Source organism: Phytophthora infestans, genomic scaffold (assembly GCF_000142945.1).
Source record: "Phytophthora infestans T30-4 supercont1.122 genomic scaffold, whole genome shotgun sequence".
In the NCBI taxonomy this organism is placed as follows: domain Eukaryota; phylum Oomycota; class Peronosporomycetes; order Peronosporales; family Peronosporaceae; genus Phytophthora; species Phytophthora infestans.
In genome coordinates this window covers 165,672-185,793 of record NW_003303637.1, presented here as the reverse complement: position 1 = coordinate 185,793, position 20,122 = coordinate 165,672, and the positions used below count along the sequence as shown (strand labels likewise).

Genomic DNA, 20,122 nt, shown 5'->3' with positions numbered 1-20,122 from the left:
GACGCTGACTACACGCAAGTTCTGATCGAGGAGATCGACCGCAAGTACGCGAATAAGGTCATCGCAGATGTGGGGCTCTGTATCACGCTCTACGACTTCGTGAGCATCGGTGACGCATTTGTGCACCCGTCGGATGGACGAACATGGCTAACAAGTCAAGTTTCTGCTAAAGGCGGATGGGTTAAGTACGACGAGTGTAACAGATTGAAAGCGGCTCAAGTCCTCAGCACTTGTGAATTGTATGTTACAGTGTCAAAGCAGCTCGGTGGGAGCGCTGCTTGGTGATCAGTTACGAATTGGCTCTCGATCTGGTCGCGGATTGCTCCTCTTACGCCCTCAGCCCCACGGATGGCTGAGTCCTCGTCGTTACAGCATTCTCCCAATGGATACGGGACACTGACTATCACTCCGACGCCCGGAAGCACCAAGGCAGATGATCGCCATCGCCGTTCTCAGGTGTCGCACGCTTTCCTACTCAAGAAGGAGGCGGACGTGGAAGAGCAGCGTCTGGCCTCGCCCTCGAACACAATTTTGCGCGTGCAGGTCGCCATCAACGTGTCACTCGCAGCTAATGTGGTGCGTCTGCCTTCAGTTTGAAATCAATTGTACCAACCTGTCGCCTTAACTTGTCGCGGGGGGTTTGGGTCTTCTACTGCTCGTAGGCCCTCGCTATTGTCAAGATCTACGCGGCCTTGATTAGTGGCTCACTGGCCGTGCTATCGTCGCTTGTGGACTCCATCTTGGATCTCACCTCGCAAGCTCTCTTCTGGTATTCGGACAAGCGGATGCACACACCCAGTGTCAAGTATCCAGCTGGCAGAAGACGACTCGAGCCGATTGCAGTTATCATTTCAGCCACCCTCATGGGGATGGCAGGTAATACACATTAAACTACAGTTCCTCAGTGTGAACTAGGGCTTTGCATTTGTACTGACGCTGCGTGCTTACTCTCTCTCTCTCTCTCTCTCAGCTATTGAGGTGATTCAGCAGTCAGTGGAGGCTCTGGTCAAGGGGCTCAAAGGTCACCAGCGGGAGTTGGAGATCACCTCCTTCACCGTGATCGTGCTACTGGTTGCAATCGTCGTCAAGCTTCTGCTGTGGTATATCTGCGCTAAGATTGCGTCGCATTCGCCTTCAGCCGATGCACTGGCTCAGGTGAAATGCCATCGAACAGACTAGGGTCCGGATTGTTTTGTTTAGCCATAATGTCTTTTATCGGTGTCTAGGACCACCGCAACGATGTTTTCAGCAATTTTGTGGCGGTTGCTGCTGCTTTCGCTGCGCACTGGCACTCGAGTCTCTGGTATCTCGACTCCGTTGGGGCGATCGTCATCTCAGTCTACATTGCCGTCAGCTGGTTAGCGACAGGGAAAGAGCAAGTGGAGCGCCTCGTTGGTCTGCGTACGTACAGTGGACCAGTTTGTTTGTCGTCCTGGATGCAGATTATTTTGTGCTAACTGAAGCTATCCATTGCACTACGCAGAGGCGGACCAGGAGTTTATTGACCAGATCCGTGTGCTGGGCGATGTCCACCACCCCATGATGAGGACAGACATTGTGCGGGCGTATCATTTCGGCAACAACTACTTGGTGGAGATGGAAGTCATCTTGCCCGAGGATATGTGCGTCAAGGACGCCCACGACATCAGTCTGAGTTTGCAGGATAAAGTGGAGGCACTGGACAATGTGGAGCGCGCGTTTGTGCACGTGGACTACCTAGAGCGCAACTACGACGAACACAAGGACCCCACAGTTCGTCGCGATTCTCCGTGACATTGTAAAGCGCACGGGAATACAAACATGAAAAAAAAGATACTTTTCTTTTCACTAAGCTTAAAACTTGGTTCATTTTGGCGACCACTGGCATCTTGGCCTCTGCCGTTTCAAGTGGGCGGTGTGTTTTAGCTGATCAATGATTCCACTTGCGACCTCGTCGCTGACACTGTCAGCACCACAGAAGTCGCCGACTATCTCTAGATGTTCCGAGTCAGACCTACCGTTATTCTGGTACGCCAAAGCAAGTGGTCAGAGATGTTCTGATGGTTTAGATATTGTTCGGATATACCTTCCCAGATGCAGGCGCTTGTGGCGGCTACCCCCTTCAACTGACGCCTGCTGTCGACGGCGATTCTTCGCAACCCGCGAAAATGACCTGATCATCTCACGTTGCTTATCCAACACCATGGCGACAGGAGTCATGAATCCAGAGGTGGCAGCAGAGTTGGCAAGTCATAGATGAACAGGAATCACGACTCGAGCTAGCATGGTCCGGTCTTGTGATCCTTGCCGAAGCGACACGAAAGTTGTAGTCCCATTCATTCCTCCATTTACCATCAACTAGCAACGTCTACATCCCTCTTCAGTAACACTTCGTCATGCAAATCACTTGCTCTGCTGTCATCGCTGCTGCTGCCGCGGCTGCACTCACCTTCAACGCTGCTGAAGCCCACGGATACGTTTCCAAACCGGCTGCTCAATTCGTTGACCCGTCCACCTCGACCACCTATGCCAAGACCATCACAGCTGATGTCAACAGCGTCTTTGGAGGTCTTAAGTGGGACGACAGCCCTGAAGCTAACACAGCGACGTTCACCTCGTCATTCGCTAATGCCGGCTACTCTTCACTGCGCGATATGCTTGACCAGCAGGTAGCAGACTGCGCCAATACCCGAACGGATGGTTCACCAGTGGACGTCTCGGGTCTCAGTCTTATTAACTGGCAGAACGACGAGGAGCAGAAAGGTTTCATCGACTCGCACCACGGCCCTTGCGAAGTCTGGATCGACGACACTATGGTGGACCACCAGGAAGACTGTGTTGCGACCTACGGCACGGGATATCCTGCCAACATCAAAGCCGACTTCTCGAAGTGCTCGGGTGACTGCACCTTGCGCTTCTACTGGCTGGCGCTGCACGAACCCAACTGGCAGATTTACAAGCAGTGCGTGCCTATCATGAACAACTCGGGGATGCAGTCCCAGGTGCAGGGCACCGTGATGCCCGCAAGCACATCTACCGAAACTGCCAACGACAGTGACAGCGGGTGCCAAAACCGCGCGCTTCGTACGGCTGAAGACGCTCCAACTCATCTGACCAACGGAATCAAGATCAACTGGACGGATAACCGCTTCTTGCACGCGTTCAACGAGTTTGCCCTGAGCTTCCCGACGAACGAAGTCAGCAAATGAGCCACCAACATCACACGAAATCGAGAAGAGAGCACCGTATACCATACCAGATAGCTCGTCGATGTCCTACTGCGTTGTATTTCATGTCATCCCTGTATTAATCGAATCTTAGTAGCACGAGCAATGACTCATTTGAATTCGAATTGAGTGTACTTGTGTGTACTGAACTTAGCTTTTGGTATTGTGAATTTCGCACAATACACCCATCAATGCAAAGAACGTACATGCAGCTCATTCTATTGTTGAGTTGTACAGCTCAACCCGTGCTGAAGTGGTGGATATTTTGGCTCTCAATATTGCATCTTACTCAAATTTGGTAATGATGATCGATGTTACATAAAGAGTGACCCGTCACTCTTGTGGGTGCTCTCGGAGAGGTTAGCTTGGGTTCCATACAAACTAGAGGTTACCTATAGTGGAGCTAAGTAGTCTTGCTCTGATTGGTACTTATAAATACATCAGTCTTATTGTGGGTTCTACTCAAAATTTTCCAGACCGACTGGTTTAATCGATCGATCTCAATCGAGCGTCAGTCGCTCGACCACTAAAGAGCATATGATTTCTATAGGGACTTCTTCAGTCTCGAAGATGTCGACGACATCACCAGCACCAGCACCGCAAGAGCATGTCCGAGTCTCCCCATATCCAGAACGGCGCCGCAGCCCGGTCTCAAGTGAAGTCTACCAGCCCGTGGCCTCCCACGTCTACCGGCTGGTTGTAAAATGGGCCCCTCCATTACATAAGTAGGTAGATTTCTTTACAAAAGTAGGTGCATCAGCACCCGACTAGCGTGTGCTGAAATGCTGTCATGCCATTGGCTGATATATGGGGAGCCAGACCCATTATTAGCCAATTGGACTATGACGTGTATTGAGTGGCCAGGGCTGTGGCCTTGGTCCTAAAATAAGTCAGAGTTGATTTTTCCTTAAACCTAAGACTCAGTCGTCCTATTGCGAGCTTCCTCAACACTATAGTGTAAGCAAGTAACGGAGTAAATACCTGGCCCGTTACACCTGGTAGCACTTCGTAGTCCTTCCAACGACCAAGTTCGACATGAGCCAAGACCTCGACCACGCTGCCTTTCTCCATCTCACTCGGATCAAGTGGGAAGCTCTCCACCGCCTCGCGGCGGTGTCCGGTGAAGCCGTCGTCACGTCGCTGCTGCGCTCGGCGACGCCCGACGAGCAGCGCGTTGCGGCACAAGAGTTCATGGAACGCGAGCTCGCCGATGCGAATCGGCGAGTGTCAACTCCCTCGCGTATCTCCACGAATGACGTCGTGAAGCTAGAGACGTCCACCTACTCCGGTGCCGGAGAAGATCGACTTCCGCTGAATCGCTGGTTTCGAGAGATCGACATCGCCATCGCCTCGAGGTTGATCGAGGCGCCTTCCGCGAAGGTCCATTTACTCCTCTCGCGGTTGTCTGGGAAAGCCAAGGAATGGGCTCTCGGCAAGTTGGTTGTCGATCCCAACGTCTTCCCCACTCTGGATACCCTCCAGAGTGACCTTCGGCTCGCGTTCGAGCCGCCGCAAGATGAATCCCGAATTCGGGCAGACTTCTTCGCCCTTCGGCAAGGCACGATGACTATGCGCGACTGCGTCCAGAAGACACGACACCTCGCGTCGTGCATCGTGTCTAAGCCGATCGATATGGCCTCTCAGGTTCATGTATTCGTGTTCGGTATGCGCGAAGGCATGACGCGCTACTGCCTTACAAGATCGGACCCCTCTACGCTCGAAGAGGCATTCGCCCTCGCCCTACGCGAGGACTACGTGGTTGCGGCGTCATACGCTCACGCGCTACCTGCTTCAGCTCGGGATTCTGCGCCCGAGCCCATGGACATCGACGCTATCGATGCGACGAGCAATCGTCAGCGTCATGTAGTGCGTCGAAGCGGTGCTCGGAACAATCGTTCTCTCACCTGCTTCCGCTGTCGGAAGGTCGGTCATCGCGCGGCGGCGCCAGCTCCAGTGCTTGCGCATGTCAATGCCGAGCCCGTGAGTTCTGACCAGCCAAAAAACGGTCAGGGTCAGTAGGTGCGGGGCGCCCTACTGGCTGGAATGGAGGTCCGGGTCCCCCGGTGGCAACCCAACCTCCTAGCCCTCCTGTGCTGCATGCACACTTTCATGCCACCACCACGCCGAGCGATTCAAGATTGATCATTGTCAGTCTTCATGTCGCCGGTGCCCGGCGACCACTGCGAGCGCTCCTTTAACTAGGAGCGACCAACAACTTCTTCCGCGCGTCGTGCTTGTCGGTACTCCCGTCGGACATCACTGTCCGCAAAGGTAGAGGGGAGGTCGCTGTCAAGTTGGCCGATGGGAAATCACGCCGCGTAGCGCGGCGCGAGATTACCCTTCCGTACACGTTCGACGGTTTCCGAAGCAACGACGACTTCCTCGTCATTGAGATGAATTACGCGCTTGACTGCATCCTGGGTATGCCGTGGCTGACGCTCTATCAACCAGAGATTGACTGGTTGGCCCGGTCGGTCAAGCGCCGCAGTGATTATGATGTGAGCGAGGTGTTCACGCACCTCCTGGTCGCCCAGAAGGATTGGCCTCACGTCACCGTCGTGGACCGGTCATCCACGACGCACGTTGTGCACAGAGTGAGCGATGGCCCTCTCTGCACGGCTTGCGCAGTGCTATTAACTGACGAGTCCCCGCGGTGACGCGGGGATGAAGACCAACTGGCGGTCGAGCAGGGGCTCCCGCAGACGAACGAGATGGCGGTCGAGCAGGGGCTCCCGCAGACGAATGAGATGGCGGTCGAGCAGGGGCTCCCGCAGACGAACGGGATCGCGGTCGAGCAGGGGCTCCCGCAAACGAACGAGATGGCGGTCGAGCAGGGGCTCCCGTCAATTGAGCCGGTGGTCGAGCAGTTGGCACTCCCGCTGAACACTACCGCGGTCGAGCAGGGGCTCCCGCTAGAGGGGGGTGACCTCTCGCCCAGCGAGAGCGACTCATCATCCTCGAGTTCGCACTCGAGGCGGCGGAAGTCGAAGCGGCGTCGGCTGAAACCTCGCCGAGAGCCCGTGCCAAGTGACAGCTCACCGACGGAGTCGGTCTGCGTGCTTGAGTACGTGGAAGGTACTCCCGGTCGCCGACGAACACTCGAGCTTGCAAACCCACCTAGCGAGGCAGGGTCGATCACTCGACTTCCAGGTCTCTCCTGGAAGAACTTTCTTCGCGGCCTCAAGGGCGATGAAATCGAACAGGTTTGCCTGATCACCGACGCCGATTCGGCGTCGCCCGAAGTGAATGCAGTCAGTGACGGCGACGCTCCCTCGCGCCCAAAGAGCGCTGAGCCGAAGTCGGCCCGCGAGGAGCGCTTCGCAGCGCAGTCTTGGGAAGCGCTACGCGAATCCGGCAATCCAGTCTACGAGTCCGCCCGCGAATATGAAGATGTCTTTCCGGATAAGATCCCAGCTGAGCTACCAGCTGACCGAGGAATTCGCCACGAGATCGATCTCGTGCCCGGCTCGAAGTATTGTGTGATGCGGCAGTGGCCGCTCCTGCGAGATCAGGTCCAAGCTATCGATGACTTCTTCGAGAGCCGCCGCAAGGCGGGTCATGTGCGTGAGAGCACATCGCCGCACTCCAGTCCGACCTTCTGCGTGAAGAAAGCCACGGACGAATGGCGCATCGTCCATGCCTTCAACAAGCTGAACGACGCTACTATCCCTGCCCAGACGCCAATTCCTCGGAAGGACATGGTGCTCGACGCAATGTCGGGTAGTGAGGTCTTCAGTGCCATCGACTTGACCGATGGGTTCTACCAAATCCTCATGAAGCTGAGCGACATACCGCTCACAGCGGTAAGCACTCCCAGTGGTATGCTCTGGGAGTGGCTTGTCATGCCACAAGGCTTGAAGAATGCTCTCGCCACGTTCAATTGCATGGTACCCCATGTGCTGCGCCCGCTCCGCGATTTCGCACCGAGTTATTTCGATGACATCTTCGTACACAGTCGCGCTGAGGGAAGCCTCAGCGCGCTTGAAGTCCACTTGAAGCATCTGAGGCAAGTCGTCCAAGTGATGCGCGAAAACAAGCTGTATGCCAACTTGAAGAAGTGTATATTCTGCGCGCCGGAGATTCCGGTGCTTGGCTGCTTTGTGAGCAAGAACGGCGTCCGCGCCGACCCCGAGAAAGTGTCGTCGATATGTGCGTGGCCTACGCCACAGAATCCCACTGAACTGCGTCAGTGGCTGGGTCTCGCAAATTATCTCCACAGGTACACGAAGAATTACGCCGGATTGATCCAGCCGCTCTCTTCGTTGTTGAAGAAAGATGTGTCGTGGTCGTGGACTTCCGTACATCAAGCCGCCTTCGACTCGGTGAAGAAGAGTCTCGCCGAGGCCCCAATCCTCGCGCTCCCGGATGACTCGAAGCCTTTTCACGTCGTCTGCGACGCGAGCGATTTCGCCATCGGCTGTGCGCTGATGCAATTCGATGAAGAAGGTCGAGAGCGTGTCGTACGCTACCAGTCCAGACAGATGAAGCCGGCGGAGCGCAACTACCCTGTCCACGACAAGGAGCTCCTTGCGATGCGCTACGCTCTGATCAAGTTCAGAGTGTACTTGTTGGGTGAGGATACCTTCGCGGTGTATACCGACCACGCATCGCTGAGGACAGCGATGAAGAGTCCTCATCTCTCCCAGCGGATGGCCCGCTGGCTTTCGTTCTTCTCTGAGTACAACTTCGTTGTCCACTACAAACCCGGCAAGAACAACATTCTCGCCGACACTTTGTCTCGGCGTCTTGACTACGACCCACGCGGTGCATTGGGTCGACAAGCTTCGCTGGATGAAGACGATGTAGACGAGTGTGCCATGTGCGAGGCGACAGGAGTCAACCTGACGAGCGTCTCCCCGGTAATGCTACTTCGCGACGAGATCCGAGCTGCTTACGAACATGACTCGACGTGCTCCAGTATCCTGAAGCATCTCCGCTCTCCCAGCGACGACACACTGGGAGCCCTTTCCCGCTCTGTACGAAACAAAATCCACCGCTATCGTCTCGAGGTAGAGCTGCTGTCGTACAGCATCGACAACTTCGATGCCTTACGTGTCGTTGTCCCTAACGACCCCGATCTGCGCTCACGGATTATCCATGAGTTTCATGATGCCCCGCTGGGCGCTCATCTCGGTCGCGAGAAGACATTTGCCGCTGTGTCACGCGACTTTTATTGGCCTTACCTGTACAAATGGGTACGTAAGTGGGTGCGCACCTGCGAGACCTGCCAGCGCGTGAAACCTGCCTCGTCTTCGCAGGCTCCCTTGCGTCCTCTACCAGTGGCCACCGAGGCCTGGCGCTCGGTGTCGATGGACTTCATCTTCGGGCTCCCACCCGATGCTACAGGACGTTCCGGTGTCTTGGTATTCGTAGACCGCTTCAGCAAGATGGTTCATCTGATTCCGGTGTCGGATGCGATCACCGCGGCAGATACCGCGGTGCACTTCCTTGATGCCATCTTCCGTCACCATGGCCTTCCCGAATCTATCGTCTCCGACCGCGACCCGCGCTTCACGTCGGCCTTCTGGTCAAAGCTCTTCGATCTACTGGGCTCGAAGCTAATGATGTCCACAGCAGCCCATCCGGAAACGGACGGCCAGACGGAGCGCGTAAATCGCGTCCTCGAAGACGTCCTTCGAAGCTACGCGACGTCGTTCTCCAGCTGGAGCTCGTTTCTGCCACTGGCCGAGTTCGCTCTGAACAACGCGGTACACGCGTCGACTGCGCTGACGCCCTTCTTCGTTAACAACGCGCGACACCCGCGTGTCCCTGCTCTCCTCGCCGTTGGCCATCCCACGGCGCCGTGTGTCTCCACTCTGGGTGGGGAAGAAGCTGCCGACAAGCCGTCTACTCCATCTGCGATGTCTCCGGCGGCTACACCGGTACTGGGCAACCGGTACATACACCGGTTGCGAATGATATCTCGAGTGTATCCCCTGTTCCCACGTCGGTCAACGCAGTGACACGTTCCGCATCGAGCCCACTTGCGCAAGCTAACTACGCGCCGAAGCATGCGGTGCGACCAATCGACTCCGCAGTCGTCTCCGACTTCGTACTACAGCGCCAAGCGGTCACCCGCTATGTTCGAGACGCACTGCAGGATGCAGTGGACAAGCAGAAGGAGAACGCCGATAGGATCGGCCGCAAGAACACGGCCACGTTTACGACAGGCGAACGCGTGCTCCTGTCGACTGAAGGTATCAGAAACTCTGCGGTTACCAACCTCGGCGCGAACAAACTCGCGGCGCGCTTTATTGGGCCATTTACGGTAATCAAAGCCATTGGTGATGCCTACACGCTTGACATTCCTACGTCACTACGTCTGCATCCGACGTTTTACGTCGGACGGCTCAAGAAGTATCACCCCGCTACGATTCCAGAGTCGCATCAGGCTACTGAACCGGAGCATGCGTCGAGCGACCTTCTCGACGGGCGCGGCGAGCCATCGACCCATCCGCACCAGGAGTCGGATCTCGAGGCCGCGTCTCCGTCTGCAAGCGTCCGTGAACCAACCTCTCCAGCATCTGCAACCGAGCAAGGATCTCTCGGTTCGACCGACGCAGCTGCGCACTCTCCCCGGTGGCCCGGGCAGTCTGATCGAGAGCCTTATCCAACTCCTGCTGGACATCCCAGTAGCTGTTCAGCAAGTCGCTCTCGCTCTGGGCAGCCAGAGCGCGAGTGCTATCGACGCGACGGCCCTCCTCCTGTTGTTGACGCTGCCGGAGATACCCGCTGGATTGTTGAGTACATCGTTGCCCACGAAGATCCACTTCGCGCTCTCAAACGTCATCGTGGGCGAGCGATGTTCCGGCCATCGGTCGCTATCGGATACGTTGGCTCGGGTTTCCTCCCGACGAGGATACGTGGGAGCCTCGTGCCAATCTCCTTCGGGACGTCCCGAATGTGGTCCAGGCGTATGAGTCCAGCCTCGCTGCGAACCACCTTGTGACGCATGCCAGCCCGCACGAAGAGAGCGACTCGAGCGATCACGCGAACGTGATCGAGACCGATGACTTGGTCGACCACGTGAACGGGACCGAGATCTGCGATTTGTGCGACCACGTGAACGTGATCGAGAACGACGACTTGAGCGGCCGCGTGAACGAGACCGAGTCCGATGCCAAGAATCTTCACGTGCAGGGCGTCGGCGTGAGCCGGCGCGATTAGAGGCGCGCACGTTCTCGGCCAACGAGCGACGATACTTCTCGATCCACCCGTGTTCTTGTTCACCGAGCGGATACTCGGCGATGTGGCTTCTCCACTCCTCGACAGTCGGACGCGATCCAGTACAAGTGCCACAACCTTCAGCGACCCTCACGTAGCAGATGCGGCGCATGTCCTCCCATGCGCTGGTGCAGACGCGCTCACGGAGCTCCGTGAGCGAGTGACCCTTGACGATCTCCTCGCGGTACACCAGCCAGCCGACGAAGCTCTCCCCTTCTTCCTGCGTCCGGTTCCAACGCCGGATGAAGGCGCACCACGACTCCTGCAATGCGCCATATGCGACACCCTCGACAGGCTTCTGACGCAGTCCACGGAAGCGCCGGAAGTGATCCTTCATCGTGTCCAGCGTGTCCGGAGCCCGCGCTCCGGATATGTCGTAGAGAGCCCATGCCCGGAGCAGGTCGTCCATCACGCGCGTGCCCCGTGCCGCTGCGGTCGACGACATCGCCGTCGTCGGTGTCCCCGTCCGCTGTTGATCCATCGTGCTGTTTGTCGTCTTCTCCGCAAGTCGAGTTATGTCGCTCCTGCGCTTCGCAGGAGATGTCTCCGTCTCTGTTTCGCTCCGCCCGTTAGCCAAGTCCCCGTTCGCCATCCTCACGCAGATTGATTTGTTCTTCGCCCACTGCTTATGTTGCGTAAGTGCAACTTTAAGAAGGGGGTAATTTAATGGGCCCTTCCATTACATAAGTAGGTAGATTTCTTTACAAAAGTAGGTGCATCAGCACACGACTAGCGTGTGCTGAAATGCTGTCATGCCATTGGCTGATATATGGGGAGCCAGACCCATTATTAGCCAATTTGACTATGACGTGTATTTGAGTGGCCAGGGCTGTGGCCTTGGTCCTAAAATAAAGTCAGAGTTGATTTTTCCTTAAACCTAAGACTCAGTCGTCCTATTGCGAGCTTCCTCAACACTATAGTGTAAGCAAGTAACGGAGTAAATACCTGGCCCGTTACACTGGTCGTCCAGCCGATCGTGAAGGCAACAGTAGGCGAGCGCGACTCCTCCGGCAACACTCTGGATCCTTTTGTTGCTGGCGGAACTTCGTTCCAAGAGATATTGCAGAAGCTTTGGGAACAGTTCAGCCCTCAAGTTAAAGGCAGGGCAGTGAAAACCGACAGGACTTGGACCATTGAGCCTGCTACACTATCCAGTTGGACCAAGCTCATGGTATTCAAGGTGAAAAAAACACATTGTCGATAGCTCAAAATCCGAGGGAGACTGGAACATTTGGCTTCAATCTATGTACGACAAAACTGTCACTCTGCTTATCTACGATTATGGAGTTGGAATCGGAAGGAAGCAAGATCGTCAGACCTTCATGAAAGACTGCATCCGGCCTGCAGAAACTGACAGAGCTGGTGCATCAGCTGAGGTCTCGCTCCGTGAGATTGTGAGACGTCTACAGGACACATGGGGGGCTACTTACGTTGGTGAAGCTATAATTTGGCGAATGTGGGCAAATGAAGTGACTCGGACGCTCGATCGCTCCACATGGGATGATGCAATACGAGCTCCACCGCCTTCACGCATTTTGAAGCTCCTCCGAGCAAGTGATTCTCGGATGCAGGAGCATCTCAATAGTATCAACCAATCAACACACATGGCGCTCGACTGTGTGAACGCATCCATTGCCGAGGCTGTTCGCCTTCGCAATGACTGGGATGCATATGGGCGACGTTTGGAATGCTTCGAAATAAGCCTTCAGACACGCAAGGCTCAGATCGAGTCGTTCCTCCACCACATCGACCTTCCCCATCCAGACGAACTGGCCGATCCGTTGGAGAACATGGAAAATGTTGAAGACATCGAGCACCAATAGATACCGGGTTGTTCCAGTACTAGCATTTATTCCTGAGTTTTTTTATTTTACTCATCAGAAGCATTCAAACTTAGCGTACGAAATCCTAAAACATCTTCATTTAAGTTTTCCTCAATCTCGATTAGATCTTGATGCATTTCTGGAACTGGTCGCGTCTCGGATGACAATGGTCCGACAGGATTGAAGGTACCGTCAACCATCCAGCCGCAGTGTTCAAATACTCGGGCCATACTGACCCTTTCAAAGCGCCGGAACGTCTCCACGATGAAAGGAATCAAATCACGATCATTGGACTCCACGTAGAAGCGCTGGAACGCCTTCTTCACGTAGCCAAACAGAAATTCAATAGGATTGAAAAACGGGCAATAACCAGGCAGAAAAATCGGTACAATTCCAATGCTTCTAAGACAGTGCACGATTTCAGGATGTCGGTGGATGGACGCCCCATCAAGTATCCACACCGAATTTGACCTTGGGTAAGGTTGAACCTCCGCCCTCTTGGAGTACGCAAAATCTTGGCAGCACCGCACGAATTGTACACGATCAAAGGTTCCCACAGTGTCGTAGTAATCAATGACACCGCTAATATTAATGAAAGCAAGCAACGAGACCCTTGGCTTTGTGGTGAAGTGCTTTCTCAGAAATAGGAGAATGGGCCTGACGCGGGGTCACTAATCCGCATCAGTGACAATTTCAAGTGATTAGAGAGGATTTGGGTTGGTGGCACGGATGCAAGTTGCCGGTGGTGGATTAGCCATGACGAGCAGCACCCCGTATGAAATGACGATGGATCTGGTTTGAGCGATGTACGAGAAGCCAAGATCCACCAAGACTTACCTCGGATCCACCCTTACCTGGATTCACCTGATATGGGATATACTATACAAGAGTGGATCGGGTGTGGATCCTATGAAGGAAGGATGGTCGGTGCCCTCTGAAGATGGATCTAGTAGCCACGGCTAATGAGGAGTCAAGATCCACCGCGAGGTACCCCGGATCCCATACTTCCGAGTTCGGATCCATGGAGGGAGGATCCCGCCTCAAGGGACCTGGATCCAGGGTATAGGTATGATGGATGCAGTGGATCTAGAACTTTCGTGGGACAATGGAGATCACAGACGGTTGCAAGATGATGTTGGATGATTGGAGAGCTCGGATCCACGGCGAGTGTACAATTACAGTGAGGTGGATCCAAGCGACCTGGATCCGGATGAGTGTACCCATAATAGGGTGACCATGATGATTACGTCATATATCCGGTGGATCTGAAGATAACACAGCTGGGATGATGGGTCAAGGGAAGAAGGGACATGCAGCCGAGCCTGGTAAGGGATTTAGCAGATGAAAGACATAGAAGGTAGAAATCCAGGCAGGTATAGGCTTAAATATCAATACAGAACCCAATTTGCACAGTATCACGCAAGTGCCTTCCTGCCCTCAAGAACCGGAACTACATTGGCCGTACGAGCTAGGAGAAGGTTGGGAATTGCGAATCTAGTGTTGGTAGTGATAACTGGATAATACATTGGCCAGATCCTACAACCTAGTGAGCTTTTCCTTTACACGCGCAGATCCGACAGGTTAACCGAATTTACTACTTGGTCGGTTACACCCTAGAGGTTCTCAACTCTCAAGATCCCGTCACAGGAGGCGGCAAGTACGACGCAAAGGAACTACAAAGGCAAGGGAACACACCCGCAAGGCAACCCTACGGCCAGATCCACGATCTAGGCTCCGGATCCATAAGCTCGAATATTCGCTTAGGATTCGGAAACAACTACGGACGCAGAGTGAAGATTTTCCACTGCTGCTCCACCCCATCCCCACGTCTCGCCAAGACACTCAAGCTTCACCACTTGAGCTCTTCGGAAGTTACCGAGAGAGCAAGATCCCGCCCTACCGACGGGTACACAAGGTGAGGAAAGTTCAGCAGAACACGGATCATCGGGGGACCCCCTCCGTTAGTCGGTGTCTGGGCGCAGTTGGTAAGTTGGATCTGGCAATCTCGCGGATTTTGATGATCCCGCTACACCACAGCTTCCGTTGAAACTCACCGCGAATTGCCAGTTATGCCCTCGAAGAGCGTAACCACGCTTCCGCAGCATTCCCCTGTTGTCAAACGATACTTCGTCCAGAAAGACAATATTCTGGTGTGTCCAATTAATGTGGCTAAGCTCTTCAGCGAAACGAAAGATGTCACGCTCTTTTATATGAATCGCGCGGCGCTCCAATACTTTCCAAGTGAGACCAAAATCGTGTATTATTCTCCATACAGATGTCTTTGATATGCTAAGCTGAAACTGCTTGCGAAATGAATCTTGAGCCTTGTTAAGATATGACAGTGGTCTCTCTTCGAAAAAATCCACAAAGCCAAAGGCGTTGCTCGTCTGAAAATTTCCTGTCAGACTTTGTTGTGATACGCTGGTAGGTTCCCGTCTCTTCGTACACACGAACCCAGTTACCAATAGTTTGTGGAGTTTTGTTGTAAATGCATGTCAGCTCTTTCCTCGAGTAGCCGAGGTAGTAGTAGCCGTACAGACAGTGGAAGACCGTGTTCTGATGGGCGTGCTGCTTAGTAGCTGCATCTTCCATCTTATTGAGTGACGCGAGGTATACAGCGACAAGCGATCTTACGGCGACTCAATCCCGCACGGCACGATGTCCACAGGGACTCAGTGCTACAGCCCACGGCGGCAAGAGATCCACGGTGACACAGGGCCACGACGACACAGGGCCACAGCAAAACGAGGCCACGTTGAGAATAAAATCCACGGATGCACGACACGAGACCACGGCAACGAGAGATCACGGCGACTCAGAAGACCACGGCGACGAGAGATCACGGCGACACAGAGCCACGGCAACACGAGACCACGGCGACGAGAGATCACGGCGACACAGAACCACAGCACCACGGCGACGCAGGGCCACACGACACTAGATCCACGGCAGCGAGAGATCCACCTTGGTACGAGGTCACAGCGACTAGAGATCAACTGCGGCACGATACCAGGCGACACGAGACGACAGCGACGAGAGAGATGCAAACGAGAGAACCCGCTTAAGTTTTTGACCAATGACCGATCTCGGCCGATTGAACTGGCGACTCGTCGAACCAGTCCGGTTCGCAAAAAATAACAGGAATTTACAATACATCTACTCCTTTAAGTAGCAAACCGTTCCCTCTGAGGCCGGGAACACGTGGACTTACGTTCACTCGGGTAGTTAATACCCTTAAGCACTTCCTCTGTGCAAGGTTGTAACGGGGTAAGAGATGCCGTCACTAGCTTACACTATAGTGTGGAGGAAGCTCGCAATAGTAAAACCAAGTCTTAGGTTTGTGTCAAATTCAACTCTGATTTAATTTGGACCAGGGCGGTACCCCTGGCCTCGTGTGAACCACTCAAACACATGTTACACCTGATTGGTCAATAAGTGAGTATGGCTCCTCACTATCAACCAATCAGATGATGACACCTTGGCACACGCTACCCGTGTGCCACTTAACCAACTTATGTAATAACTAAAGAAATATCTACCTACTTATGTAATTGGAGTTGGGCCCATTACATCACCCTCCTCTTTAAGTCTCGCTTACGCAACATAAGCGCACGAAACACATATGAAGAAAACTCGAAAACCGACGAGGCGGAAACATCGGAGACAGCGCGAAGGGTGCGGCGCCAGCGCGACGCTGGCGGTGGTAACAAGGGCAAGCCCAGGATCGACAGGTGCGCCACGAGCTCTGGATGCACTGCGAGGACCGGCACTGCGCCTCTCTTCTCCCAAGACATACATCGACGAAGTGCCCAGCGCACATGCGGCTTAGAAGACTCCAAGCTTGAGGCACTTGCATCACAGACACGAGGAGCCTTCACGAATTCGACTTCGTGGCACAGTGGTCAATGCATGGGGATTCCAGTCCGGACGCCAGGGTTCGATTCCCACCAGGCGCATCCACTCACGCACACGCGAGTGTTGATTTTGCTGCCAGAGCGTAACGGCCTCGGACATCTCGAAGACATGAGATTTGTCGATGGAAGTCAACCACTTGAGTAACCCAAGTGAGCATCACGTTGTCACCACTGGTATCACCAGAATTAGGTACTTGTTGGCCACCGTGTCGCCGCTGTTAATCGAAGTCATTTCGGCGCAGTCGGTGTGTCAGGCTGACAACCCACTGGTCGGCGGTTCGATGTCGCCGGTGGTTTCGTGTTTTCATTCTTGCACTGACAAGTTGTTGCAGTGTTCGCCGCGGCTCGCGCCGACGTTGCCCGCATCGGTGCTCGGCGTCGTTGTCGCCTCCTCGCACGGGTCGTTTGCGTGAGTCTTCTCGATCTCGCTCATGATCTTGGCGGAGTGACCCGCGAAATTCTTCCTCTCAAGCAGCTTGGTCTCATACTCGTGGACCACGTCCGGAACGTCGCGGAGAAGGTTGGCGGGGGGCTCCCACGTATTATGCTCTGGAGGATAACCAAGCCAACGTACCAGATAGCGGCACGCGGTCGGGGCCGCGCGAGGATCACGACTACTGACGTTGCGCTGAGCAGGCGAGTTGTGGGGATCCTCGTGGCCAACGATACGCACCACAATTCAGCGCGCGTCACCCACCGAGTCAATTATCGGTGGTGGACCTTCACGGTGATACGACGTACGCCCCGTACGTCCAGGGCGAGGTAGAGACTGCTTCGAACCGTGCGTTGGACGCTCAGGTTGGGGCTGAGCGGGCGGAAGATCGTGCCTGGCGGGCTGAGTAGATCGCGTCGGAGCTACGTCAGTCGAATCGGGAGCTGTTATCTCGCCTACGGGGATTGGAGACGCATGTGCTTGGCTCTGCCCAGCAGAGAGATCGTCCGCAAGAGCGGGCGCCAGGGGCTGATGACTTTCTGGCGCGTCAGGCTCGTCGGGCTGGTCGCCCGACGCATTCTCCGTCTGCCGGCTTGGGTCAGGAATCGTCACAGGAAAATACCGCTTGAGTCGCCCGACGTTAAACGGTGGATGGAGTCTAAGTGACGGCGGGATATCCAGGGTGTAGGCGTCGCCCACAGCCTTGGTTACTGAAAAGGACCGATGAAGCTTGGAGCAAGTTTGTTGGCACCGAGGTTGGTTACGGCAGAAGCTCGGATTCCCTCGGTTGATAGGAGAACGCGATCTCCTATCTTGAATACATTCACGTTCTTTCGACCGTGCTTATCAGCTTGCTCCTTTTGCTTGTCTACTGCGTTCTGCAGTGCGTCGCGGACGAACCTTGAGATGAATTGTCTCTGCATGACGAATTCCGCATCTGCCGAGCGATCGACTGGAAGCACCGAGGGGTTCGGTGTATAATTGGCCGTGGTAACTTCCTGCTCGCAAATCTTGCTGCCTGGATCGATCAAGTTCCGCGATGTCCATCTCGTTATCGGAGATGCAGTACGCCGAGGAGTCTCGATGGTCTGCTTGGATGGAGAGTGAGTCAAGGCGTTCACACTGGCTACACCCGAAGATAACCCTGGAGTCGAGTGCGCCGACAGGCCTGTTGGCACCGTTGAGGTTACCGTGTGCGCGCTAAGACACCGGTTCACGTACCGGTGATGACCACGACACGGACTCGTTGTCCGCAGGACTGACCGCAGCTTCAGCATCCATGTCGACCGAAGGAGGTTCTCCCCCACCAAGGGTGTAGCCGCCAGCATCCGTGGGGTGGCCCACAGCGACAAGTGCCGGAACACGTGGGTGTCGTGCGTTGTTCACAAAGAAAGGCGTCATGCCCGTCGAGGTGTGCTCGGCGTTGTTGAGTGCAAATTCGGCTAGCGGCAGGAACGAGCTCCAGTTCATGTACGAAGTCGCGTAGCTGCGGGAAACGTCTTCAAGGACTCGGTTGACGCGTTCTGTTTGTCCATTCGTCTCCGGATGCGCGGTCGACATCAGCAATTTAGTTCCCAAGGGCTCGAAGAGGCGTGATTAGAACGCGGATGTAAACCGCGGGTCGCGGTCGGACACGATAGACTCCGGCAGACCGTGATGACGCAAAATCACGTCGACGAAGTGGGCCGCGGACTCTTCCGCGGTGATTGAGGCTGCCACCGGAACGAGATGGACCATCTTGCTGAAACGATCGACGAACACAAGTACACCCGTGCGCCCGGCTGTATGGGGCGGAAGACCGAAGATGAAGTCCATCGAAATGGAGCGCCAAGCTTCCGTAGCGACCGGAAGAGGGCGCAATGGAGTTTGAGACGTCGAAGACGGTTTGACTCGCTGGCAAGTTTCACATGTGCGGACCCACTTGCGTACCCACTTGTACATGTGCGGCCAATAGAAATCTCTCGACAGAGCCGCGTACGTCTTCTCGCGACCGAGATGTCCTCCAGTCAGGGCATTATGGTATTTGTGGATTATGCGCGCACGTAGATCAGCGTCGTTTGGGACGACGGCTCGAGGTCCATCGAACCTGTCGATGCTGTACTTCAGCAGATTGCCGTCCAGTCGATATCGATCGATCTGATTACGCGTGGTCCTTGACAGGGCACTTAGCGTGTCGCTACTAGGATCGCGCAGGTGCTTCAGGATGGCACCGTATATCGGGTCATCATCGTACGCTGTAGCAATCTCGTTGCCCAGCGGGAGCGTGGGCGTGGTCAGCATCAAGTTGATGCCTGACGACACGCAGACCGCACATTCGTCGTCGTCCTCATCAGCCATAGCGCTTCACGAGGATCGTAGTCCGGACGCCGAGACAGCGCGTCGGCGAGAATGTTATTCTTGCCCGGCTTGTAGTGAACAACGAAGGTGTACTCGGAGAAGAAAGACAGCCAACGAGCCATCCGTTGCGACAAGTGAGGGCTCTTCATCGCTGTCCGCAGCGATGCGTGATCAGTGTAAACCGCAAACGCCTGTTCACCGAGCAAGTACACTCTGAATTTGATCAGAGCGTACCGCATTGCCAGGAGCTCCTTGTCGTGGGCTGGGTAGTTCTTCTCGACTGGCTTCGGCCGTCGCGACTGATAGCTGATAACGCGTTCATGCACATCATCATCGAACTGCATCAGCGCACAGCCGATGGCAAAATCGCTCGCGTCGCAGACGACGTGAAAGGGCTTTGTGTCATCAGCAAGCTTCAGGATCGGCGCAGACGCCAAGCTTTTCTTCACCGAGTCGAATGCAGCCTGGTGGTCCGATTTCCACTCCCAAATCACGTCCTTCTTCAGCAGCGAGTACAGCGGCTGGATCAACCCAGCGTAATTCTTCGTGTACTTGTGCAAGTAATTGGCCATGCCAAGCCACTGACGCAACTCAGTGGGGCTTGTCGGCGTTGGCCAAGCACAGATAGACGATACCTTCTCGGGGTCCGCCCGCACACCGTTCTTGCTCACGTAGCATCCCAACACCGGAATCTCCGGTGCACAGAAGACACATTTCTTCAGGTTTGCGTAGAGCTTGTTCTCTCGCATCACCTGTAAGACCTGTCTCAGGTGTTTCAGATGTACTTCCACGGCACTGAGGTTGCCCTCAGCGCGACTGTGTACGTCGTCGAAGTAATTCGGCGCGAAGTCTCGGAGCGGACGAAGCACATGGGAGACCATGCGATTGAAGGTGGCAGACGCGTTCTTCAGACCCTGTGGCATCACGAGCCACTACCAGAGCATCCCGCTCGGTGTACTTACAGCGGTGAGAAGCACATCACATGCTCTCATCAGGATCTGATAGAATCCATCGGCCAGGTCGATGGCACTGTAGATGACGCTGCCAGCCATGGAGTCCAGTACCATGTCCTTCCGAGAGATCGGAGTCTGCGCGGGGATGGTGGCATCATTCAATGAACAATGCACCCCCCCTGTAGCTTTCCTCACACAGAACGTTGGACTTGAATGGGGAGATGTACTCTCG

The 20,122-nt window shown here is 54.9% G+C and overlaps 3 protein-coding genes across 3 annotated transcripts; all 3 read left to right on the top strand.

Annotated features, from left to right (window-relative positions):
- Positions 1-785: 785 nt before the first annotated feature.
- Positions 786-1,773, top strand: PITG_20313 (Cation Diffusion Facilitator (CDF) Family; the record flags this gene model as incomplete). Its single annotated transcript, XM_002895914.1, has 4 exons — positions 786-876; positions 971-1,155; positions 1,227-1,401; positions 1,484-1,773. 4 exons carry the CDS (start codon positions 786-788, stop codon positions 1,771-1,773), a joined length of 741 nt encoding a protein of 246 aa, XP_002895960.1.
- A 602-nt stretch (positions 1,774-2,375) lies between these two features.
- PITG_20312 (uncharacterized protein) lies at positions 2,376-3,188 on the top strand (the record flags this gene model as incomplete). Its single annotated transcript, XM_002895913.1, has 1 exon — positions 2,376-3,188. The coding sequence occupies one exon, from the start codon at positions 2,376-2,378 to the stop codon at positions 3,186-3,188; it is 813 nt and encodes a 270-aa protein (XP_002895959.1).
- Positions 3,189-11,752: 8,564 nt separating this feature from the next.
- PITG_20311 (uncharacterized protein) lies at positions 11,753-12,253 on the top strand (the record flags this gene model as incomplete). Its single annotated transcript, XM_002895912.1, has 1 exon — positions 11,753-12,253. The coding sequence occupies one exon, from the start codon at positions 11,753-11,755 to the stop codon at positions 12,251-12,253; it is 501 nt and encodes a 166-aa protein (XP_002895958.1).
- Between the last annotated feature and the right edge of the window lie 7,869 nt (positions 12,254-20,122).